Here is a 26,699-nt window from a genome sequence, read left to right on the forward strand (position 1 = left end):
TAACCAATTGCATTGCGACCCGTTCGGAGTTCCATTTTTGGTTTTTCTCTCACTCTCTTTGCAATAGATATAATTGTAAAATAATTTTTAATAACCACTCCTTTTTCATAAATAACTTTCTTGTTCTACTGCAAACTCATGCTGTTTAAACTCAAATGCAGGCTGTTCTTAGACAGATCCAGGGGCGGATCTAGAATTTTCTCGAGTGGGGTGGATTTTCAAAAAATTTTCGAAAACTTTGACGACCTTTTTTTTGTTTTTAGGTTGACCAAATTGATTTTTCGAGCTCTCCCCAAGCACTGTTTTGCCCCTATTCTGGCAAAATTTTCTGCGCAGCAGGCAAATTTTTGAAAAAAAAAAACAGTCAAAAAAGCCATTTTTGGGCACTTTGTAAAAAATTTTGACAAAAAAAATTGCGATTTTTAGCACGCGCTCCCCCTCAAAGTTAGTATATATTGGCGGCGAGGGCGCCTTTAGAAAATTTTTAGGGTGGTCTATTACCCGGAATAGTACAAAAAAGTTCTTTTGGGTCGGCAGGGAGTCCAATTCCTGAGGGGGGGGGGCTCGCCCTTTAAATCCCCCCTCGTCACGGCTGTTATCCTCTGCATTAATGTAGAAGCTAGCATGATAATGCAAAATATTGCCACTCATAAAAATCAAAACCAACGTGACTTATTTGTTACAGTGGTGTAATTGTTGCTGGTTATGAAGTTGTCTAGTTCATTTTCGAGTTCTGTATCAACGGGTCTAGAGTGGTCAGGTGGGTCGCTAGTCAAAGTAAAGTATGTAGGGGTTTCGTCAGTGAGGTAGGAAGGGGCTGAGGAGGGTTCATTGGAGGTTTGAGTGCGGAGGTGTTGAAAGGGGGGTTGAGAAAAGGTAGATGGGCTAGGCTCGGAGTCTGCAAATTCGTCGGGGCTTTCAATATCGGAGTTCTTATTTTGTGAGATGGTATTATATACTGTAGTTGTGGAGTTAGCCTCGGAATCCATGCTTAATGAATTATTAGTATATGATTGTTCGGGATAATCAGGGAAATCAAAAAGTGGTAGGATCGGAGTGTGGCGTTTGAGATGGGATGGCTACGAAAGGGAACGGTTGAGGGCTCCAATCTGGCGGCTCATCGTGAGCTGAAAAAATGGTTGTTCTGAGAACGAAAATTAGTGGTATTTGATTGTTCTTTATTTGTTCATATGTTTCTTCTATATCTGGTTGCTGGGCCATAATGTGGGTAACGGGGCATTGTGGATAACTATGAATAGTAGAGTTGTGCTATGTTAGGTCTATATTTCTGTAATTTTTGTAATACTAAAGATAATGGATGGTTATTGTTTAAGGTGTGTAATTGTGGTGCACTAGGTGTTGTATTTTTGATTTCTTGTATGTTATCGCATGCATTTCGTGTGGTTGATAGCTTTTTATTATATTACATTATTTGAGCGTCTAAAAAAAATTTTATTAATTAAAGGTGAAAAAAATTCGAAAAATCTTGCGAAAAGTATGCGTGTTACACTTGCTATTTTTTTTGTGTGTATTGCGCACGTATTATGGATTCCTTTCAATAATGAGAAGAGGAATCCAAAAAAGTTAAACTTTGCATATAGTATAGTCAATCTTTCTAAGAAGTAATAGGGCCATCCTAGAAAGGCGAGTTCATTTTTCAAATTTACAAAACTAAAAATCTTAATATTACTTTTATATTTCCTAGTCTGAATAGATCTAGTGTATACTGGTTTTCGCAAGTTAGTTCTTGGAGTTTAACCAGAAGGAGTACAACTGTATTCTAAGATTTATTCAAATTGTTCTGGTGCTGAAACTACAAGTAGTTTCAGCACTTACTTATAAGTGTCAATGTTAGTGATGGAGTATGATTGGTTAGTTAGTAATTTTTTTAGAGATAATTTTGTCATCAATATAATTGGCTTACAAATACTAGTTTAGAACTGGTTCCAATCCGATGCATAACGAATGACAGAGACTAGCAGAAAGGATGAAGCTTCGAAGAAGTAAAAAAAACTTAGAATTAAAAGAAAGATCTATTAAACAATTTTTTTATAAGAATGTTATATTGTAATTCATTTTTCTAAAAGTATCTTGCACCATAATTAGCTTTCTTATAAGATACTTATGAAGTTTTGACAAAATGAATGTATTGATTTAAAAATTTCTTACAAGTTTTTGATAAGGTTTTGAGTTAAACCAACGCGCGGATTCCAGATAACCACCCCAAGAATGAATTAGAGGCTTTATCTTTAGATTTTAGCACCTCGCACTGATGTTTTTTACAGCTCCACTCACATTGTTTTATTAGTAGTGCAAGATGGTTAATTTTTGGTAATTTTGCGTTCCAGGTTTTTTTCGCTGTCCGCAGTGGCGAAGGATACTAATTTCGGCCAAGGTATATAATTTGTACGTGTCAGATTTTTTTTAAGATTCTTGTCCAGCAAATAATATGATCTTTTTTGATGACAATGGATTATGTTAAGAGTTAACATGTGTTGAACCTTCACTTAATTACACATAAAATTATAAAGTTTGATTAGCTTTCTAACTCCATTCTGACACCGCCATTTTCAAAATAATGATTGCAGAAAGATGAAAACCTCGAAAAAATTTTCAAGCAATCGGCTAAACCAATTATTTTGTTGTTTACGTTTTTAAAAAACACCAATGTATATAAAATATACAAACCGACTTACCGTGGATTCTTGGGTGAGAAACGTTTGATAAAAAACCACCTCAACAATTGAAAGTACGGAAAAAAAAAGCTTCGATACTTCTAGCATTACCAATTGCATTGCGACCCGTTCGGAAATCCATTTTTGGTTTTTCTCTCACTCTCTTTGCAATAGATATAACTGTAAAGTAATTTTTATTAACCATCATAAATAACTTTCTTGTTCTACTGCAAACTCATGCTGTTCAAACTCAAATGCAGGCTGTTCTTAGACAGATCGAGGGGCGGATCTAGGATTTTCTCGAGGGGGGGGGGGGGGGGGGGGTTTCAAAAAATTTTCAAAAACTTTGACGACCTTTTTTTTGTTTTTAGGTTGACCAAATTGATTTTTCGAGCTCTCCCAAAGCACTGTTTTGCCCCTATTCTGGCAAAATTTTCTGCGCCGTAGGCGAATTTTTGAAAAAAAAAAAACAGTCAAAAAAGCTGTTTTTGGGCACTTTTTAAAAAATTTTGACAAAAAAAAATTGCGTTTTTTAGCACGCGCTCCCCCTCAAAGTTAGTATATATTGGCGGCGAGGGCTCCTTTAGAAAAATTTTAGGGTCAGTCGGTCAAAAATGGATTTCTTAAAAAGTATCAAAGGGGGATCCTTTGGGTCGGCAGGGGGTCGAATCCCTGAGGGGGGAGGAAAAGCATCCACCCCCCAGCCGCCCACCTCCCCCCAAAATCAGCCCCTGGACAGATCATTTTCTTATCGAATCGGATAAAGTTGTTCACAGTTACATTTAAACACTTCCATTTAAACACTTTTACCCAGCTTTTTATTAGGTTCTATTGAGACAATAAGAATAGGATTAGGATCTGTATTAGAGTTGAAGAGTTGCAGAAAGTTGCCCGATCGACAATGAGCTAGGGCGACGAAAAGACTGTTTATCAAATCCGAAAATACTCTATGAGTTATGTCCAATCTTGGATCTTCTCATCTGGTCCAACAAGTCTCCAAAAATTCCTTTAAACTTAAATTAACTTAAGCTATTTTGAAAGACTTCCGTTTCTACGTCTCAACAAATCGATCGCAAAAGTTTAATCTCGAACTGAGAAAAGAATCAAAATTCTTCATCAAGTACAAGCGACAAAAACTTTGCAGTATTTTCGAGTCTAGACTAATCGGTTTCCAAAATCCATCCAAAAAACCTAGTCATCAACAGTACTCTTTATACGGTTTGCAGAGTTTGCTACGAATTGCAAAAATCAGAATTTTTTGAAAACTCTTTCGCCAGGTTCGAAATAGCAATCATTAAAATGCTAAGCTAACCTCAGTTCACATACTACTTATGAGTGTTACAAAAACTTTAATGAATGCCATAAATAGCATCAAAAAATGTATTTATTTGAACCTAAACTGTTCTTGCAAATTTAAACTCAACCAGATCATTAAACGTGTCTTACTACCATCTAGTTTCAATTCACACCCCCAACCCTTCAAAATGTACCAGCATTGACTATTTCGAATCATCAAGATTTGATCTTGGATTTCCGAAAAAATTAACCATTTTTAAACTGTTTAAACAGTGTCTAACGACTGATGGCAGAAAATTTAATTCACCCCACCTTTGGCGTGACCTAGCATAGAAACAATTAGCAGCAAAGAACAAGCAAGCTTAACAGAGTGATAGTTTACTTACTTCTAAGTACACCTCAGCCCTGTAGATCGATTCACAATTCACCAGTAGATTATCATGTTCTTATTTCTAGATGGATCTCGTTGATCTTGGTAGTCTTGGGAAGATGTGTCAAGACTTCTGATCGATGCAATGAAATGTCAATTTTGTTAAGTTGGAAGCGAGACTTGGTGTATAATGAAGTTTGACCTGTTCGCGTGAAGTGCCAAGTGACTAGGATTCTTACGTGTACTCAATATCGAGATGGCCATTGGTCTGGTTCAATGAATTTCCTTTGCTGCGATGCTGAGTCCGTACTTTAAATCCATTGAGGGTAGTGACTGAAGGCATCAAATTGAGTAGACTTGCCATTACGTAGTTGGAGTGTGATTGGGTTGTCAAATTATTTGCTGCTCGTCTTGGGACCTTACGAAATCTATACATACTGTATTTATCTTTTACATGTTAGTTTAGTTTTAAGTTATGATTTACTGGTTATGAGCAACTCTTGTCAAAAATAGAGTGTGGGTCACAAGGCGTGGATGTAGCGCGGTGGGTTAGGCCGGCTATAGAGCATGCTCAGGACGTCACTCTGGTGGGTTAGGCCAGGAAAAGGGTATAATTTTATGGTCTCTTTGTGTAGAGTCCCTTTTTGTGTTAACCTTTTGTTTTTTTTCTACTCGTTTTTCTCTTGTTTGTTTTGGTTGTGTCCTTTTCTCAAAAATCAAATACTTTGGTTTGGGTTTGTTTTGCGACTTTTTTGTGTTTTTTCGTTTGTGGTAAGACTTGAAAGTGGTCTTCAAAAGAATAAAATATCCAGTTTTCAGCTGGTTTTAATCTCGTTTGGGTTTTAATCTGGTTCGTTTTTTTTAAACAATTCTTCGTCGGCGAGCTGTCCGATTGTGGAAAGAGTTTTTATGGGTGAGTGAATGATTTGAATCGATCAAAGAAGCGTCTTGTAGAAAGGTTAGTACTGTTCAAGTTTATTTGAATTTTTTAAAGAAATTACAGCAGGAAATTTTAAGCTTACTGCTTTTTGGGGAAATTTAATTTATGAATATACTGCTTTGTATGAAGAATTTTATTGCAATGGGATTTTTCATAAATTTACTGCTTTTTGGGGGAAATTTTTTTCTTCTTTTCAAATATACTGCGATTTGTTATTACAAGTTTCTTTTGTTTTGATTTCTAGAAAAAAGTTTTCAGTTTTAAATTTGGTTTTGTTTGTTTTAGATGATTTTGCGATGAAATCTAAAAAGAAAGTGAGACCTTTCAATTCATTTTACCCAATTCATAAAGAATCTAATACGTGAGACCTTTCAATTCAGCAAAAATCCTCAAACCCCACATCAACTAGTCAGCAAAAATCATGTGGGAAGATGTCGTGAATGATGTGTGATGATGTTAATAGTTTAGCAAGTAAGCGGGTGATGTATTTTGTTTGCAAAAATGGCCAAAGCAGTTCAAGTGCTTTGATGATCTTGTGCTCTTCTCTATTTGACGAGAATTCATACGATGTGTTTTGAATTAGGTTATAGAGCTTATATTTGTATTTAGAGTTATGGATGTATTCTAGGATCGGAATTTCAACGGGCTGTATATATTCATGGGGGATTATTAGTGGACGGGATTCATCAATGCTGAAAGTTCTGGTTAGTGGGCAGAATATATACATTTGTCAGATGTGATCGTAATTTCGGATGATTCCTTGCATGTTAGCATCTTTCATGCAATATGTGAAGTTTAGAAAGAATGGTGAGGTGTATTTGGAGTTAATAAACTGGAATCGATGATATGGGTTTCGTGATGGTGTGTTAGTTGTGTAATGGTATTGTATGAATTTATAGTAAGTGTATGTGTGAGTTTGTTTTGTGCGTAACATGATTTGATGTGAGCAGTGTAAATCGCATTCTCGTGGTGTTAGGAAATGAAAGGTTAGTGAAAAATGGTTGAATTTGTTGTGTGTCGCAAAGTGCTATGGAGATAATGTGGTCTTATTTGTTTATTCATACAATTAATAGTAAAGACGTATCGTGACTTGATAAAAACTTTTCTGTTAGTTGTGGATTTGCATTAGTATCATCATCTAGAAATATATCACGCTCATTCGTATGAGCGTGCAATGGCGTAATCATAGTGGTCGATGGAAAATTGGTTAGCTTTTGTGCGGTGAATCTAGTTAGTGTTTGATTATATCCGAGGTTGGTGAATTGTTTTTCATGAAGTGCTGTGGTTAGATGATATAGTCTAGTTGAACATAACTATTATCGTCGGGATTGTTTTATAGTGGAAGTAATGAGGGATTACTAAAGTTTTAAAAATGAGGTCCATGAAAGTGTGGAGAAAAGGGCATTTTCGTTAACATAAATTGGTTGTTTGTTGTTAGGATCCGAGTGGTAGTAGGTATATTGAGGAAAAATGGCAGGCATACTTGTAAAAATTGTTTGGTGTTAGTATGAAGTGGATGAGTCGTAAATGTTTGAGCTGGTTGAGGTTTAGAAGGGGAAGGGATGTCGGGAAATTTTCGTTCAAATACTCTATGGGCTCGTGTGTCTCCAGTGGTTGATGTGGGGTTTGAGGATTCTGAACATGTCGTTGTTTGTGAGAGGTGATGAATGGTTAAATTGTTACAGTGGTGTAATTGTTGCTGAAGGGTTATGAAGTTGTCTAGTTCAATTTCGAATTCTGTATCAACGGGTCTAGAGTGGTCAGGTGGGTCGCTAGTCAAAGTAGAGTATGTAGGTGTTTCGTCAGTGTGGGAAGAAGGGGCTGAGGAGGGTTCATTGAAGGTTTGGGTGTGGAGGGGTTGAAAAGGGGGTTGAGAAAAGGTAGATGGGCTAGACTCGGAGTCTGCAAATTTGTCGGGGATTTCAATATCGGAGTTTTTATATTGTGAGATGGTATTATATACTGTAGTTGTGTAGTTAGCCTGAGAATCCACGCTTGATGCATCATTAGCATCAGATTGTTCGGGATAGGAAGGGAAATCAAAAAGTGATAGGATCGGAATGTGGCGTTTGAGATGGGATGGCTACGAAAGGGGACGGTTGAGGGCTCCAATCTGGCGGCTCATCGTGAGCTGAAAAGATGGTTGTTCTGAGAACGAAAATAAGTGCTTTGTGATTGTTCTTTTATTTGTTCATATGTTTCTGCTATATCTGGTTGCTGGGCTATAGTGTGGGTAACTGGGCATTGAAGATAACTATGAATAGTAGAGATGTGCTCTGTTAGGGCTATATTTCTGTAATTTCGTAATACTAAAGATAATGGATGAATATCATTTAAGGTGTGTAATTGTGGTGTACTAGGTCTTGTATTTTTGATTTCTTGTAAGTTATCGTATGCATTTCGTGTAGTTGATAACTTTTTGTTATATTCCCTCATTTGAGCGTCTAAAAGTTTTTTATTGATTGAAGTTGAAAAAATTCCGAAAAATCTTGCGACAAGTATGCGTGCTACACTTGCATGTTTTTTTTGTGTATATTGTGGACTTATTATGAATTGCTTTCAAAAATTAGAAGAGGAATCAAAAAAAGTTAAACACTGCATATAGTATAGTCAATCTTTCTAAGAAGTAATAGGGCCATCCTAGAAAGGCGAGGATTTCATTTTTCAAATTTACAAAACTAAAAATATTAACTGGTGATATATCTTGCTGACGGTATTTTTCGCCTTTCAAATGAATGTATTCTTTTATATCTTTAAGGTATCCACTGTAGTCTTGTATATAGATGTCTGAAAATCCTGCGGTTTCTGCTAGTTTGCTTAAGTTTTGGTCTATGGATTGTCTTTGTATTGTGTCCATTTTTGTGAGTAGTTCTTGGAATTGTTGTGTACGCATGTGATGTTGAATGTCTGATCGAGAGTATATACCTATTGATTCTAAATCTATGTTTGGGTTTCTGGCAATAGCTCTGATACTTTCTAGTGAGATTTTCTTTAATGGTTGCAAAAGTATAGGGTACGGTTTGAGAAGGTAATATTTGTCGTAATCAGGATTTAATTGTTCAATATTGTGGCTGTTTTCGGATCTACATGGGACGGCTGTATCCCAAATTTAGGTTCTTCTAGAAAGTGTGTCAACAAAATGTACTTTATTTTTGTAGAATATAGGGATTCTTTTGTAACATCTTTTATCTTCAAAAACATATAATGGTGATACTTTTTTGCACAGGTGTCGTATCATAAAATATTTCCTTCGTAATCAAAAAAATTTGATCTGTTTCGTGACAATAAATATCCTGCATAAAGTTTTTTTTAATACTGCAAGTGCAAGTGATTTTAGAATTTGTGTACGTTCGAGCTCACATAAGTGATGAAGTTTTTCTAGTTCTGATGGTGACATTTCTTGAAAAATTCTACTTATTTTGTAGTCTAATTTATTGTCTAGGTGAATGTTATAGTAAATGGCACCAAAATAGGTGTTATTCATTGCTGATAATTCCTGTAAACGTGTACTGTTTTTTTCTTGTGGCTTAAGTTTTCCACCAGTTCTTCCTGTGTTTTTAGAAGTGTCACAGGGATGTATGAGTTTTCGTCACGAATAGAATTGTGATGTGTTGGGTGTTGGACAGTCATTTACTTTCCTTTGTTCATGTCGAAACTTTTTCATTTTCGACAAGAGTTTCAGCATATTGTGTTTTATGAAGTGGTGTGTTATATTTGCCGGCAAGTTCTGTTTCCGTGTAGATTTGATTTCGTGTCAATTTATTTTTTGTATTGTGAATATTGTTGGAATAATAATTAATTTGTCTGATTTTTTCAGGGTTTACTTTATCATAAAGGATGGATTCAATAAAATATTTCTGATGAAAATTTATCAATCTTGCGTGTATTCTTGAAATGTGGTACATGTGTTTTCGGGGAACCAAACAATAGTTGCTTGTGTTCTGGTAGTTGAATCGCAATTCCCTCGGTCATTTTTACAAGGTAGTCGTATTCCTTGATAAATTATTGTGTCGTCTTTAAAATCTCGTGTTAATTGTACTTTTTCTAATTGTACATTCAAATTTTAAAAATAATTTCTTGGTATCCTTTATTTTTTGTGTCAGCTTTACAATTAGAGAAGTTGTTTATTCCAATGTGTGGTATCCAGTTTTTATCAAGGAGATCATAAGTTAATCGTCCATGTGTGCCATGGAACATGTAGTTGTCATCTAATTTTATATGACCTTGGTATCTTTCAATTTCCGCTTGGTGTGCTGAGTCGAGAAAAACTTGAAAGTTTACTAATTTTCTTTTGTGCCTTTATTTGTTATTAACTTCAATCGACTATGTTTGTTCTTACAGTCTTCAGGGCTAAGATGTAAAAGCCTTTCTATATTGCTTTGATAGAAAGATTCGTTGATCTAGTCTATTTTTATTTCCATTTGAGACTTGGGAACAATGTATTTTTTTCTCTGAGAATGTTGCAGTGAATTTATATCCTGTTAGTGTTGTAGCTCTGGATTTTGAGTAAAGTGTGGCTCTTATGTTTGTTGTTTTGATTTCTTGTGGTTCGGATTCACATTGAGTTACTTGGTTTATTGCATGTTTATGTAGTGTTTTTTTGTTCATTTCCTTCACAGTCATAGTGTGTGACTAGTAAATCTTGGGGTCCGGTTCGGGGAGAAGGATTGTTATGATTTTTTGGTTTTGAAAAAATAAAAGGGGTTTGAAGGGAAAGTATTATTAGAAAAACATGTGTAGGGTAGTCCCGAATATGGATTAAAGAATGTGATATATCCAAGTGTCTTTTTTGTATATCTATTGTATTTATAGATGGTTTCTGTTGTAATAAATAGAGGAGGTAATGATTGAGCTGTTAAGTTTGGTGGGGCTAAGGGTAGAGGATGGTGTTTTAAATTGTTGAATTTTACTGTTTTTCAAGTTTAAGTGTCAGATTGACTTGTGTAAAAATTTGTATGTTGTGTTGTTGTATCTCTTTGTGAATATCGTGTCGATATTTTAATCTGTTGAGTGCCCAATTATGTAGTCTGTTACTATCGTGGTGTTGACCAAATAAGGTAGGGGGTGTTACGAATGTGTTCCAATCTAATGGTAGGGTTATTTTATTGGTTGAGTGTTCCTTTTATCTATCGTCTAGATTTGTAGAGAAATTTGGGGGAAATGGAGTTGTTGATGTTTGACTTATGGAAGGGGTTGAAGGAAGTGAAAGGGTTTCTGTTGATGACAAAAGATGTATCTGATGGGTTGTTTATAGGGTCATTTGCCAAGTTGGGTTCACCTTGAGTGAAAGCTTGGGTCATCCAAGGTGGATGACGTAGTGTTGAAGTTGGGGGATTAGAAGGGTTTTCACGAATTTGTTCGGATGTGCGAGTTGAACCTAAGTACTCCGATGGTATGTTTGAAGTATTTTGTTGTGATGTAGACTGGGGGGTACTTTGAATTTACTATTGGAGAGTTCTAGTGGATTTGCTATTGGTGATAAGGGTATATTGAAATGAACTCTGGGGGTTGTAAAATTTCTATTTTGTCTTGGATGTAATATTTGTCTATTTGTTATTGGTGTATTTTGGTTTTGGCTTGGATGTCTTGTTCTTTTAAGGTCTTTTTGAAGTGAAGGGTGTATGTTATATTTTGGTTCCTATTGTGGCTCGCTTAGAGGTGCGTGGCGAACTACAGGTTCCAAAGGTTCTGATAATAATGAATGGCTTTCCTCAAATATATATGGATTTTCTTGAAATGAAATACGTGTTGATGTTTGAGGGTGATTTGTTTGACTGTTTGTGGTGTTGTTGGGGATTTTTGGTCTGTTGTACTTGGTGAGGACTGTTGTGCAGGTTGTTGGTTAGCAATTTTGAGAAGTTTTGTAATTTTTTACTCATGAAGAAATTTTAAGTTGATTATATTTTTTTCTATGAAAAAAAATTAGAAGTATTGTTGCTAATGCGAAGGTTATTATTGACTTTTTTAAACATTTACATATTGTTTAAATAAGGGATATTGAAAATGTGAGGAATATGACTAAAATGAGAAGAATATCCCTTTTGTTGAACAAATGTCTTAACATTTAGATAGCTATTGAAACATCGTACCTGTAGAGGAGGTCAAACAATTTTGCAAAAATGTTGTAGGCTCTTGTTAGGGGATGAAAATTTATAAAAATACTGCAAAAAATTATCAATAGGAGGAGGAATATTTCAAGGATGTCTGCAATAAAAATTATATTAAGTTGGAAAAGTTGAGATTATCGGAAAAAGTTTTGAAATTATTGGTCTAGAAGTCGGACTGTTCGAGAAAAAAACATTGAAGAAACGATTCGTTTCCTCAAATTATCTTTTCTTTTTTGAGGCTAAATTCAAGTGTGGTCGGGTATTTTATTGATTTTTGACAAGTGGGTTGGAGATAGGCAGTTTTTGGTGAGGGGAAGTCTGGAGGTCTTAGAATGCGCTTTCCAGTTTTGTTTTTAATTATGGGATGATTGGGGGTATTCAAGAGTTATTCGTACTTTAGGCTAGTTGATCATGTCTTATTTTTTCTCTAGGCTAATTTGATATTTTTTCTTGAGGGAACTTTGAGGTGTAAGTTGGGGCAATATTCTTGATCTTTGTTCTAGTTGATAGGGGAGAAGTTGCAAAAATTTAGATTTTGTTTATTTTGGTTGTCAAAAATGAGCTTGTTGCTTATTTTTGACCCGGAAGTATTTGAATTATAGTTAGATATACGTTTGAAGGTTGTAGTTTGTTGGCTAAAAAAGTGGTGTCAGAATAAGGTGATGTTTAGATAATTTGTGATTGGCTGAAATTGAACTAGATCGTTCAAGAGTTTCAGCATGAATTTTGAGAGAAGCAAAGAAAAATGTGTGATATTTTGAAAGTTTAAAGTGATAACTAATTTGAAGGGGGCTTTTGGTGTTCAACTTTCCTTAATGTTTTAGATTGTGGAATGAAGGTTTTTTTACTCTTTTTGTGGTTGTTTTCGAAGTCGTGATGGTTGTCGCTGTTGGGGTTTTTCTTTTATATCTTGTGGTAAAAATTTTTCCTCTAATTTTTTTTTTTTTCGTTTTTGAGGTATCGGTTTAACGTTTAAACCTTGGGGTTTTTGTTGGGTATTTTCTTTTTGCTTTTGTTCTAAAAATTGTGGGGTACAATTAGTGTCATTTGTTTGATTACGATTGTTGTCTGAGTTGTCGTGGACAACTTTAAGTCTTGTAAAAGAGTATAATTGTGTGAGCTCACGGAGAGCGTTTCCTTTTGGGCAGCATGATAAAATTTTGTTTCCATGTCGAATAATTTTTTATTTGAGTCAATAAGTTTATATGTTATATCAGTGGGTTTGTCAATTATTTGAAATGGTCCTTTTCGGATTGGTTGTAGTTTTTTAGATATTCCTTTTTGTGTTACGAAAATTGAGGTTATAACATTTGTTCCGATCTTTAAATTTGTAGCTGGTGTGAGTCTTGAAATTATTTGGGAATCAAAATTTTGCCTTTGTAAAAACTTTTTGGCTACTTTTTGATAAATTTCCTTGTGCTTTTTATCTCTGTTTAAAATCCATTCGTTGTGGTACCCAAGGCTAGTTTTAAAACTTGTGTGTGAAGAAAATGATCTTCATCATGTGTATGTAATGTTAGATTATAACATATTGCTTCTTTTGTAGGTTGGCAAAAACCTTGTGTATTCTTTGAAGAGTTTGCTGTGAACATTATTGGTTTTCGTGGTTTTTGGTTGAAAACCATTTCATAAGGTGAGAGTCCTAAGTTTGTTGTTATTTGTGAATTATCAGATAAGGGTATTTACATCTGTTATAAGTATAATCTTACATCTCTTGACCATTTAGTATATTTTGTATCATTTCCATTTATGATACGTCTGAGATAATCTTGTAATGAACAGTTCATACCTTCGACTAGTCCATAAGTCCAAGGTGCCTGAGGTAACCGTGGTTTGTGTTTTATGTTGTACAGATGGCATAATGTGATTATTTCATTATTTATGAATTCAGTGCCATTATCTAGGACAAGGATTTCGGGTAATCCAAATTTTGCTATCCAGTGTTCATAAAGTGTTGTATATGCATAATAGGCATTACAATGAGGTACTGGGTTAAGTGCTACATAGTGTATGAATGCGTCGACGATGACCATTAAATATGAATTTCCTTCTGAGGAGGGTGATATTGGTCTTTTTGTATCGAATGAGATTCTGTGATTAAAATATAGACTTTGTCCTTTAAAATCTTGTTTTTCTGCAAATTATTTTTGATTTGGGTATGGTTTATTTAGTTGGCATGTTATGCAATCATTGCGTAGTACTTTGATCCAAATTGGTGCATTTGGAAAGTAAAATTTTTGAATAAATTGTGAATATGATATTTCTGACCCTGCATGTCCTTTTGGGTTTAAAGAATGTGAAATGTGAAATGCTAGAAGTATCATACTTAAAGTAAAACGAGTAATTTCAGATCAGCTGTTTGGTATTCTAAAATATCTGTGTTTTCATTTATGGATATTTTATTGAATTTTCTAAAGTAGCTAAGAAGTGTTTTGTTTCTTAGAATTGTGATATCAGCTTTTATGGAATTGGTTTTATGTTTGTGCCATTATTTTAATTGTCTAATGACTGGGTCAAGGTTTTGATACTTTTCTAATAATTATGTTGTTAATTTCTCTGTAATTGGTAGAAAGATATTTTCAATTTCTATTTTCGAGAGAGGTATGTTATCTAGAGGGTCATGAAGGTTGAAGACTTGATTTGTCGTGTATGTTGAATCGATGTCTGGAGGTCCTGATAAATTTATATTATCAGCTATGTTTTCTTTTTCTATTAAAGGGAATAGGTCTGTTTTATACAAATTTATCTGAGTGGTTTCTGTTGTGTTTTTGATCCATAATAAATATGGTATCAGTTTAAAAGTTTGCTATGAGATCTACTTCGTATTGATTCTTTTGGCATTCTAAATATAGTGGAAAGTGTTGCAAGTTATTTATTTGAGCCTGGTCAACATCAATTTTTACTGCATATTTGCATTCTAATCGTGGCGAGGTCTCGTCTTTTGCAAAAAAGAACTTGATATTCTGTGTTGATTCTACTTTTGTTTTTCTTGTTAAAAGTTCAGGTGGTGTATTTCTACTGAGGGTGTCTGGTAGTGCAAAGTTTTTTCCTGCTGCCCAAACTATATGTAAGTTTGGTAATTTCTTTAAAATTGATTGAAATATATAATTTTTTTTGGTTTGGGTTTGCTTTTTGTGTAAAAACAAAAATTATAGGTTTATGGTCTATAAATATAACTGTTGGATGTTTTGATCCAATTATTGAAAATTCATACTCTTTGAGGGTATATATTGTAGCTGTGCTTTCTCTCATAAGCGTAGAGGGTCTAAATTCAGCTTGTGTAAATAGTTTTGAATTTGCTGAAATGAAGTTCACTTTATTCGTTCCATTGTGTAATTGTAATAATGCTGCGCCAATGCAAAACTTAGAGGCGTAAAATAGTAAAATAAAATAATAGATAGAATGAAATGGTTGGTCTGAAATTGTGTTTGATATTTGTTCTGTGAGGAGTGTTTTTATTTCTTCAAATCATTTTTGGTGTTCCCTTGTCCATTCAAAGTTGTTTCATTGCCTGAGAATGTTATAAAATGTGCTTGAGTTGCATTTTATAAACGTATTTACTTGAGAGTTGAGCATTCCAAGGAATTCTTGCATTTTCTTTTTATTTGACGGAGGTTAAGGTTTTTGAATTGCGGGATTTTGATGGAGTTATTGTGTTTCCTATAATATGTCCAAGAAATTTCACACGAGTGAGAAAAAAATGTGATTTATCCGGGGATGCTTTTATAATTTCTTTAAGTAGTATTTGGTGATATTTTTTTAAGACAGCAGACATTTCGTTTTTTGTTTGTGATTGCTTGAAAACATCGTCTAAATATGTTATGGCTTGTTTATTAATTTTGAGTGTTTGAAAAGTTTTACTCATAAAGGCTGAGAAAGCTGCTTGTCCTATTGAAATTCCATAGAATGGTCTGTTGTTAAATTCGTGTTGTTGGTTTCCAATAACGAATTGCGTTAACCGTCGTGATAGTTCATCTCGTGGCATTTTCTTATATGTCAGCTGTTGTAAAATATTTGCCGTTTAATTTTGTGAGAATTACTTGAATTGGTTCTATAGGCCAATTACATTTAGATTTAACACTGTAAGAATGATTAGAATTGAGATGTCTTGCGTCAAGAACGATTTTTCAGGATTTTTTTTTGCTAAAATAAAAACCGGATTCATGAATGTGTTTCCTTTTAGTTGTTCTTCTTTAATTACTGGGGAAATAATTTCATATTGTCATATTGTTCTAGTATGTCTAGTAGTCTATTGACTTTATCTTGCAAGTGAATTGGTACTTTGCTTGCTCGTTGTTTTTTGAAAATTGCGTCAAGTTTCAGAGGTAAGTGTAGTGGTGAATTCACTTTTCCAACACCAAATTTAGATGTGGCGTAAGCCATTGGGTTTTTCAGTAGTAGTTCGGCTAGTTGTTCAAATTCTTTTTGTATAGTTTGAAGTGTTGAAGTTTGAACATTGTAAGAAGTTTTTGTTGTTCTGTGGTGTATTTTGATATCTGAAATATTGGTTTAAATTAGGGTGTTTTTGTGAAATAATTTCTGTTTCGCTTTTCATTACTTATTAATTTATTTATTGATAATTCTTCATTGAGAAATGTTGATTGACATATATCTAATAGTTTTAAATTTTGTTTACTCTTTATACAATTTCTATTGTGGGAGAAATTGTTGCATTAATTTCACAATAACCTAGTAGTCCTAGAGGTAGTGTTATTTTATATGGAGAATTATTACTTATATGTAATAAAATTAAGTCCGAATTTGTATTTTTCATGTAATTGATGGATGAGATTGTTACTCGGAAAAAATTATGGATTGGTTTGAATTCAAGGTCTGACATATATAGTCGTTGTTTGTTTTGTTTCTTAATATATTGGTGTACTTGACTTATCGAAAAGTTGTATACATATCCTGCTAGTGGTTTCAAATGGTTTCTTTCTTGATTAAATATAGGTTAGAATTTGGAGAAAAATGGTGGTTGTTTATCTAATCTTTTAAAGAATGTAAGTGATGTGTTTTTCATTCTTGTATGTTTGTCTTTTATGTGTATTTTGCTGCTTAAATTATTAAAAAAGGGGATATATTTAGTAATAAACGGTATTCCAACGATATTGTGTTTTATATCTGTGATATGGAATGTTTGTTTGATTGGTTTAGCTAAAAGTTTATTCTGTGCCATTGTTCGCGTGGGATCAAGGAATAGTTGGATTTTTCCAAAATTTGTTAAACTTTGTCCTTGTGCTGTAGCTAATCTGTTTGACGTTTTAGAGGGTTTTGATTTTGGATGTAGGGTTTGTATTTTATTCCATGTGCGAAAGTTTACTATATTTTATTCTGCTCCTGAGTCGTTTAAAAAATCAATTTTAAGGTCTGGTTAACGAAAATTTTTGCTCTTTGGACTTTCTAAGAGTAATGGGATTGTCCAGATTTTTTCTTTGGGTAGTTGTATTTCATTTGATGAGTGATGATAAATGTTATTTAAGCTTGAACTTCCTGTAAGTTTTTGTTCAGAATAGTCTATTATTTCTTTAGAATGATTACGCTTCTCGAAGTAATTTTGGAGGTAATAATCATTGTTCTGGTAATAATTCGATTCTAATGGTATTTCGTATTCATTATCAATTTGAATCATGTTTATTGAAAATGTATTTTCTGTTTCACTTTCATTGTCCGTGGATTCGCAATTTATATGATTCAGCTGTAATTCTGTGTTTTCTGTGTTATTAATACCGGGAGGATCTGATTGAGTTTCTTCATTTGTTTGTACTTGGTTGATCTATCTCTGATGTTTATGTGTGCTACTCCTATAGTTTTCTTGTGAATTTTGGTATTGTGTATTATTACTGTGTGGTGATTGGGAATAATTTTTTTGCCGGTTTGGATAGTTTGAATTCCTACTTTGTTAATTGTTTAATTTGATCTATGATAGTTTGATCTATTCTTTAAATAATCTCGTGGTCTGTTTTTTTTTATTTTGCTTGTTTCTATCATTTGAATAATTTCAGTTTCTATTATATGAGAAATTTCTGGATCGATCGTTTGAATAGTATCTAATTCGACAATTTGAATGGGAACTAGTTCTAATGTATTTCAAATAGTTACTTCTGTTTGAATTTGATTTTGAATAGTTTTTTTGATACCAATTGTTTTGACTGTTGTATCTGTTTTTTGAGAAGTTTCGTGGTTTTCTTTGATTTGGAGATCTTCCTCAATAGTTATATCTGTAAAGTGATTGCTGTCTAGAAGTAATATAGTTATTAAGAAGTGGTTTCCCTGAACTGTTGTTACTATGAATGTTTTTGTTTGGTAAATTTTGGTCTTTTCTCATTTATTGGTAAAATGATTTATTTGGTTCATTATGTTTTTGTGGTTTGTTCTGCTTGTCTTGTTGTTTTGATTTACATTCAGCAATGATGTGTCCGTATTGACGGCAATAGTTACACCATTTTTTGAATGATGGTTTGCCTCTAAAATTTGGGTTTTTCTCGTAGATGTTTAATATTTGAGTAATTTTTTCAGCTAATTGAGTGTCAGAATCATGAATATTGTTTATTTGTGAAGTATTGGTTTGAATGTTGTTTAGATATTGCAGCTTTAGATTTTCTGTTTCTTCCAATTTCATTGTGGTTTCGGCTGGTTCTAGTTTATCTACTAGCTTTCTGAAGTCTACATCGGGTTCGGGTTCCCAAATTGAAGATGGATGTGAAGCTCTCTTTTTTATTGCTTTTTTCGTAGTTGAGGTGTTGGAGTCATCACTAAGATTTCAGTCATTTTTGTGTTCTTATAGTCATGTGTATTGAGGGAATATGCTTTTCTTACTAGTGTTTCAATTCTTACTGCAAATTGTTTATTTGTTTCATTTGGGAGTCTACGAAGTTCATTACATAGAAATCTTTGGTTTTCCAATCTGATTTAATATCTAGAGTTAAAAATGAAAACAATTTTTGGGCTGAGCCATCAAGTGTAGTTTGGATTAGAGCTGTGCGTCTACGAATCCACTTTTGACGAAGTGGTGTATATACTGGTTCAGGTCCTATATTCAAAATCAAATTTGCTGCGACTGCGTTTAATTAATCTTCTATTGAGTTTTCGGGATCTGTTCCTGTGAATACCTTTAGTGGCCGATTTGAGGATATAGAGGATCCACCATTAGGTATGGATTTATTTGCATTTGTAGTGATTCTGTGGCGTTTGGTATTTGAGAAAAATTTGTAAGTTGAGTTTTTGTTATTTCGTATTGTTGTTGGTAATATGGTAATGGGATTTCATTTTGCATTTGAAATGGTTGATAGTTTTGTGTATGTATTGGATTTTGTGATTGAACACTATTATTGTATGTCGTTGGGTTGTGTCTTTTTTGTCGTGTTTTTTCGTTTCGTGTATATGGCTCGAAAAAATCTGGTTGATAAAAAGGATCTGGCTGATCAATGTTCCAACTTGTGTTTTGTTGATTTGTTATAGATCGTTGTTGATTTTGATCATAGTATTCTTCATCTTCTGAAAAATGTGGTTAGTTTCTAGATTGGTATTTGTTTGTAATGTTTTTGATTTGTTGAAAAAATGGGTATTTTTTGCCATAATCTTGTGTAGTTCGTGGTTGATCATTATAAAATACTGCTTGTGCATAATTTTAATTTTTTATTTTGGGAGGTTTTGTTGATTTTGATTTTGCAAAACAATTGTAATTATAATCCGAGAAGTTTTTCTGCGTGACGTTTTTTGTTTATGTGTTGGTCTCGTTATTGGTCTAAATGTTTGGTAGTCCATTTGTGAGTTTTTTGGAACAACTGAAGGTTTTACTGTGGATGATATAGTTGTTCGTGGCAAGGCTGTATTTTTATTTCCTGGAGTCGTAAGTGTAGGATGAATAGGTGAAAAACTTTGTTTGTTGTTGCTGATATTGTTTCAACTATATCTTTGCTTACGAAATGTGAGGGAGTTTCATTATCTTTTTGTGTAAGATTTCTTATTCCGTTCAACTTTTCTTGGTTATTGAACGTCAAATTTAAACTATTATTTCCTCTTCTGCTGGTGATTAATGAATTTTAATTTAGAAATTTAGAGGTGTTGCATCAATAGTAAGTGGGATTATTTTAACATATTCTGTATGGATGGAAATTGTGGTAATTGCTTGGTTTGATATATCAGTCGGTATGTTAATAAATGATTGATGAAACCATTCAGGGTCCCAAACATTATCTGTTTGGTTTGCTAGAATAGTTTCATCATCTGTGTTTTGTGATCGATAACTTTTTCTTGCTTGTGATATGGGCAAAAATGTCGATGATGAAACAGTCATGCTAAGATTTTTTGTTTAACGTTTTTTGATATTTCATGACTAGTGAGCGTTTCAGGGATTGTATTTAATAATTTTGAAAGAAAATTTATTTCTTATCTTACAGTTGCTTGTCGGGATGTTTGAGTTGATGAATCACCTTGTAATTCGTTTAACTCTAATATGGATAGATAGCTACAGATAAATGAAAATATATCGTTTGTGAATATTGAAATTGCTCTTTGTGTGTTTTGGTGTTTTATATTTTTTATATATTCTGTAAAAATTTTTGAGAATTCTATATCTGTATTGTCTGTTTGTTTTTGGTATTTTTTGTGGTTTGGCTTGGGTGAGGTTATTTCGATTGTAAATATACCATAGTATGATGTAATTTTACAGATATCTTTGAGATAGTGGTCAAAGATTAGTCTTTTTATCTTTTCTTCAGGGAATTCTTATGTACATGGGCTATTTCCTTTTTCAAATAAGTTTACGATTAAGTTGTGACAAAATTGTACTTGTCCTTGGGCCGGAATTAAATTGTGGATGTGTGAAAAATGGTAGTATCGATTTTTCATCGAATTTTTCATAATATTCGATCATGATTTATAATGTAAGACTGCTAGTGTCTAACATTCAATATGTCTTATTGGTTGATTCCAATTGTATAGACGTATTGGTTTGTTAATATATGACTTTTCTATTTTTCGTTTTCTTTGATTGATGATGGTGATGTGGCTTCTGAGTCAGAAAAAAATATTCGATCACTAATTGGATGATGTTTGATTATCGAGTCTTTTAAATCTTTTAGCTCTTGTATTGTGTCCACTTCTGATTCAGAGACTGCGTTTCTTCGTTTTGAAAATCGTTTTTTGATCATTTGTTTCTGTTTTGTTATGATTGTCTTTATTCGTGTTTGACTCTTTGATCTAGTGTATCCTATTGTTTGTCTGTGTGGTGTGATCACAACATCGTATCTTTAGTTTTTAATTAAACAATTATGTAATACGATTGTTTGTTTGTTACCTAGATTATCTCTTGACATAAGGTTTAATATGATGGATGCCTTATTTTGGGTTAGAGTTTTCTATTTTCTTAAACTATTAGTGTAGTTTTGTGTGGTTATCTGAACTTGGGGCATAGATTGTCAAGAGTTGACGGGTTAGGAGAGAAAATATATCAATTCGTGAGAATGACTTCTTACTTTCTCGTGACTAAATTCTAATTTAAGACAGACTTAGCTAATCTTACTTAGGAGTTGTGATTTGTGATCAAGGTTTGGAGAAGAGTAAATCAATCCACAAGGTTCATGTATTTTTAGAACGCAAGTAGATTTTTAGATACTATTTTATGACTTACTAAATTTAAGTGTTTTAGCATGGGTCATCTAGGAGGAGGGGCTCAAATGAAGGTATCTTAATTAAAATGGTTAATTTTTTTAAATTTCTGTTAATACTGGGTCTTTGATAAGGGTTGCGTAGTGAATCGACGTGTGAGGTCGTTAGACCCTTAAGAAATATGGGAGAGGGAAAACAAAATGTTCTATTTGATCCATGGAAAGCCTTGATGATCAGAATTTATAGAAATTTATATTAATTTACTTTAAGGATCCAAGCGAAGTCTCGATGATCTGTTCTTTAAATGAAGATAATTTAAGTGAAAACAAGGATAGGCCTTGATAGTTTAAAGATAAGAGTTCAAGTTGAAAAAGTTTGAGGTTAGAGTTTTGATCATATTAGTTGTTTGAAGTTTGCTGTTATTTTTTAGGCGATGAAGCTGGGATGAAGAAATAATGTATATAGATTAATAAAACTATCAATTATGTTTTATACTAACTAGTTTTTGTAATTTTTAATCTATAAATGTTTTTACTAAAATGTTTTTTTTTACTGCAGATTTTGGGGGCGAGCGACTTGTATTGTTTTTATCAGTCGCTTTTGTATAAATAGTATGTTTAGCACCATTGAGATTACTGAAGGATTTTTCCAAATTTTTTGTCAGTAAATTAAGATTTAGATTTACTGCTGAAAAAATTCTAAATACGTAAGTTTGTTCTGGTTTCCGTCGTACTATCATGAAGTCAATCGGTAGCTTCCTTCCTAATAGTAGATCATGCCTTGTCCGTGGTCTTCTCGCAATACCTGGTGTTTCTCGTATTGTTAGGAAAATTGGCGGAGATCTATTGAGTCGTAGAGACATTTCTTATAAATTGTCTATGTCATGTAACATTTTTTTGCAATTTGCAATTGTCTAATTCTAAAATCTATTTTGTCTAAGTCTAAGTTAGTTAAGGTCTTGTTCGAGACTTTTGGTAGCACCAGATGAGTTATGTGCCTTTGGTTATACTCATAGAGTAATTTCAGATGGGGTACGCCGTCTGTTCTTCGCGCTATTTTATTTTCGGCCGGATAGAAACGTACAATTTCTTAGTCTAATACCGATCTTAATCTTATTCTTATATCTCCTAGTCTCAATAGATCTAGTGTATACTGGTTTATGCGAGTTCGTTTCTAGGAAGAAAGCAACTGTGTTCTAAGTTTTATTCTGGTGCTGAAATTGCTCTGGTGCTTAGAGTACAAGTAGTTTCAGCTTTTACAAATAAGTGTAATTGTTAGAGGTGAAATATGATTGGTTAGTTTGGATTATTTTATAGATTTAGAGGATCTAATTTACATCCAATTATAAAATCTTGTTTAGAACTGGTTTCAAAAGTTGGCCTTAGAATTTTCTTACACTTTTTCAAATGCTTTGAAATTCTGTTAAGAGAATGGTAATTGCATGATGCATTTTTTACTTTATCTTTTTTTTAACCCGGGCTGCTAAAAACGTTTATCTACAAGGAGTTGGATCAATTTGAAAACCAAATAAGAGTTTTGTGCATCTTTCTTTTTTTAGTATTTTCTATGCTTACTCAATGAATTTTTTTTGCTTTTATCCAAATCAGCTTTTATCATAATCTTGAAAAAATGACAGAATAAGACAAAAAATTAAAAAATGAAAAAACCTCGTATCCTGAATTGTCCTTATCATAAATTCTGCAATCTTTTTATAGTGATTCGCTTTATCCGGTATTCTAAGCTAGCACACCTTTCTCCCTTGAGGTGGGTGATAATGACTTCGCATTCTTTCTAAGCATGTTGAAATTTCTATAAACACCAAATACAAATGAACTAGCGGCTACCAAGTTTTTGCGAGTTTTATAACGTCCACCGAAATTGCAGAAATTGCACGAGTGAATTATTACAAATATAGAGCTTAAACACGTTGTTTTTTAAACAAGCGAGCATTTAATACTATGCTTTTTAAACCGTTTTATACTTTAAAAGCGTTTTAAATTGCTGAAAATGCTTGAGTCAATCATTACAAATATAGAGCTTAAACGTAGTTTTTTTTAAACAACCCGGGTTGACCTCCATACACCGAAAATGCTTATCATACAATTCCATACATCAAGTGTGTGGGAAAATGCTTGTCATACAATTTTCATACAATTTCTAAAAATGGTTGAAAACTGGTATAAATTCATTTCTGTGGCTGTTTGATTCTAATAAAACAATCTAGTGATAAAAAACTGAGGTTTTCGTTTTTTGAAAAAAATGCTTATCATACAATTCCCATATATGGAAATAGTATGACTGGCATTTTTTTGGTTTTTGAAAATTTAGCCCAAAATTTTTTTTGTTTTTTTTTCAACCGCAAATCGATTTTCGTACGCAAACAAACATTTTTCGAAAAAAAAAATTTTTGCATGCAAAATTTAATATTTTGTGTGCATAACGTAGTCCTGGATACGATAAAATTGGCTTTTATTTTCTTTTCACTTAATTTTTTTTTTCAAAAACGCTGAAAATTCCTCTTTCTTTTGTATGGGGTGTTAATGTACGCCTTGATCAATGTCTGATAATTTGAAAATTCAAAAATTTAATATAATCATCATTAAAAAATTTTGCCAAAAAATAAAAGTTTGTTACTTTTGTTATATCAATTGTGAAAGACAGCCATTATCAGGCAGTTTTCGATGCATTGTAAATGCTAGACCGTCCAACCTTTGGTGTTTTGCGTAACCAAGGTCTTTGTCACTTGTGTTCGGTTGCAACTACAACCAAATTTTTTTCAGAAACTAAATTTAGAAAGAAAAAATCAAAAATTTATGGTTTATGGGAAAACACCTATCATACAATTTTCATATATGGAAAAATGCTTATCATAGAGTTTTCATACAATTTTCTGTACGTATGGAATTGTATGAAATTGTATGACAAGAAGATTCTCATATATGGAAATTGTATGATAAGAAGTTTTGGTCAACCCGGGAAGTGAGCATTTAATGCATTTTAAAGCGTTTCATAGCACAATGATGGCAATTTTGCGTTCAAAACATCGTAAATATGCATTAAGAGATTTGGAACTTGTCACAAGTTAATAATAAACAATAGCGTGTTTCTTTTTTTATCAATTACTTCATGATTTTTGGTCGATTCTTTTTAACTTGCTTAAATGATTTTTGATTAGATTCCTTTTTAGTACATAATTTTTAATGATTGCTGGTAGATTCTATTTTTAAAAATTATATACAGATTTGGGGTCGAATCTGTTTTTAACAATTACTTAATAATTTTTTCTAAGATTGAAAAAAAACTCTGATTCTTGAACCGACTGCATAACCCGGCGAATTCCACCCAAAAATTCTGGCCTTCGGGCCACATAAAAAGCAGAAATAATGGATGAGTGGCCTGAATTAGACTCTTCCCTGGTTATTATTCCAACAATCGCCCCATTTATGGTTCGTTATGACTCGGCCGTCGAATCACAGCTGGCTTGCTCCGATATTGTCGAATTGCTCCGGAGTTCTGGCGTTAACGGACTTTTCCTTCGACCCAATAACCCAGTCATCGAAGATCCCCCCATTAAGTCGGGTCTGCTTATCCCAGCCCCTGACTTCAGCCGAATGTTTTTGATCAAAGAAATTTTACTGTTGGGAGAACGGACTGACATTGAGACAGCGGTAACTGACCTTGACGACGAAATAGAACAGCTAGTGAACAAAAGTGCGCATGAAAGATCGAATATTTGTGTTATACTCTTTGCATCCTTCCATCCAGCCCAAATGATGTCGAGCTTATGTAACATTGAAGCAATAATTGCAGCCAGTCTTGGCGAACAAATTCGTGTAACTGTTTGCACTTCATTGCAAGAAATTTTGTCCGAAATTAAGTCTACGACTCGCGACGACTGTTCTACCCAGCCCAAACCATTGCTGAATTTAATCGAACTTTTCGAGGGAAAACAGGACGAATACTTTGAAGAATTGGAATTTTGTCGGAAGCATCCTCTGAAAACATTCGAAATCGAGGATTCAGATACTCTTGAGGACGAAAGCTCAAGAAAGCTCGTATTTGTACCAGACATCGAGAAATTAGAGGGAGAAATCGCCCACAAATTAACAGGCTTCGGGAAATCACTGCTATCGAGAGTTGAAAATCCAGTTGGTGTCTTATTGACTGGCTTTTCATGCCAAAAATTTGCGCCTATAGCCGACACAAGCTGCCTTAACGACATATCAGAGTTTGATTTTGTTTATTACAACAACAACTTTTTGACGCTTCTAGAAGTGGATTTTGCATTCCAGAATTTTGAATGTTTTGACTCCATTGAGATGAAACTAACGCACATACTAAGCAAGACAATACCTCGCATGGAATTGTTGTGTTACACTTTCTGTAAGTACTTTCTTCGTTCAGAAGTTGAAAGCAGTTTCCGTGAAATCATGAGACACTTCAACGTCATCCTGTACTTTCCATGGTTAACAGCAAAACAGTTCAAAGAATCGTGGGAAAAAAATTTACCCCAAGAGCATGCCATGCGTGAACTGCTTGAAAGCAGTGAAAACAATATTGACAAAATTTCATTGGCCTTTTCAGATCAAAAACCTAAGCTATATCAAATTTCATCCAAGTTGGCGGTTGAAAAAGCGTATCACGATTTGGCAGCCATATTTGATCCACCGCACGCGCCAAAAAACAGTAATTTGGATCTTTTGACTTCTCATATGCTGAAAACTCATATCAAGGCGTTGGAGAGCTGGAACGAAACCAGTAAAATGCCCAAATGCTTAGAAAAATTTTATCAAATCCAAAGTCAGACTGCTCGGATTCCACATATACGGTCTCTTTTGTTATCTGCTCAATTCCGGATTTTGCGTGATAACGGCTCTCATTTGATTTTGCAAGGAGATCAGTCATGTGATATGACACGAATGCTCTTGGCGAAATCAGTCGCAGTCAGCAAAGAGAACTCTGTGGAGCAGGTTATTTTCTGCTACTCAAATCGAAACGCAGTCTTTGATTGTTTCCTTCTGAGGTTTGACGCCAACAAAGAACCCACTGTCACCAATCTCCAAATAGATTTCAAAGCCCGGTATCATTTGAAATCTCAGCTGAAAATCAAATCTCTATCCTAGCCTCTGAAAAAAAACACGCATTGAAGGGATTCGCCCCCTGCCGACCCAAAGGGTCCCCCTTTGTATTAATTTGAGGTATCCGTTTTCGGCTGAAGGACCCTAGAGTTTTTCTCAAAGGCGCCAATATTTACTAATTTTGAGAGGAAAGCGTTCGCCAAAAAAGCGCACGCTAAAAAGAATGATCAAAAATTTTCTAAAAAGTGCCTAAAAACGCCTTTTATGGCCTGGGGCTCGAAATTTTGCCTGCGGCGCAGAGCTTTTGGCCAAAACAGGGTCTTCTAAGTGCTCTGGGAGCGCTCGGAAAATCAATTTCATCAACCTAGGAAAAGTTCGACAAAATTTTCGAAAGTTTTTTGAAAATCCGCTCCCTCCCTCGTGAAAATCTTAGATCCGCCCCTGGGTATCACACTGAACTCACACTGAACACTGAACTCAAAGTTAGAGAAACAATTGTATTTTAATAGTAAGTAATTCAGTTTTCCAAATTTTTCATGGTGTATTTATTTTGCGGAATTTCAAACCAAAATTACATCCTTAAAACGGGTAATCTCAATTAGTTCAAAAGTGAGGGAGCAA

General features: G+C 33.8%; 1 protein-coding gene across 2 annotated transcripts in view; it reads left to right on the forward strand.

Moving 5' to 3' along the window:
• The first annotated feature begins 24,101 nt into the window (after window positions 1–24,101).
• Window positions 24,102–26,699, forward strand: part of LOC134844475 (uncharacterized) — a 40,000-nt gene continuing 37,402 nt past the window's right edge. For both annotated transcript variants that reach the window (XM_063861177.1, XM_063861178.1), the window contains exon 1: window positions 24,102–26,080. In XM_063861177.1, the coding sequence (XP_063717247.1) occupies window positions 24,384–26,080 (1,697 nt within the window). In that variant the 5' untranslated portion in view covers window positions 24,102–24,383. The remainder of the gene's footprint in view (window positions 26,081–26,699) is intronic.

This window comes from Symsagittifera roscoffensis, chromosome 4 (genome assembly GCF_963678635.1).
Source record: "Symsagittifera roscoffensis chromosome 4, txSymRosc1.1, whole genome shotgun sequence".
Lineage (NCBI taxonomy): Eukaryota > Metazoa > Xenacoelomorpha > Acoela > Convolutidae > Symsagittifera > Symsagittifera roscoffensis.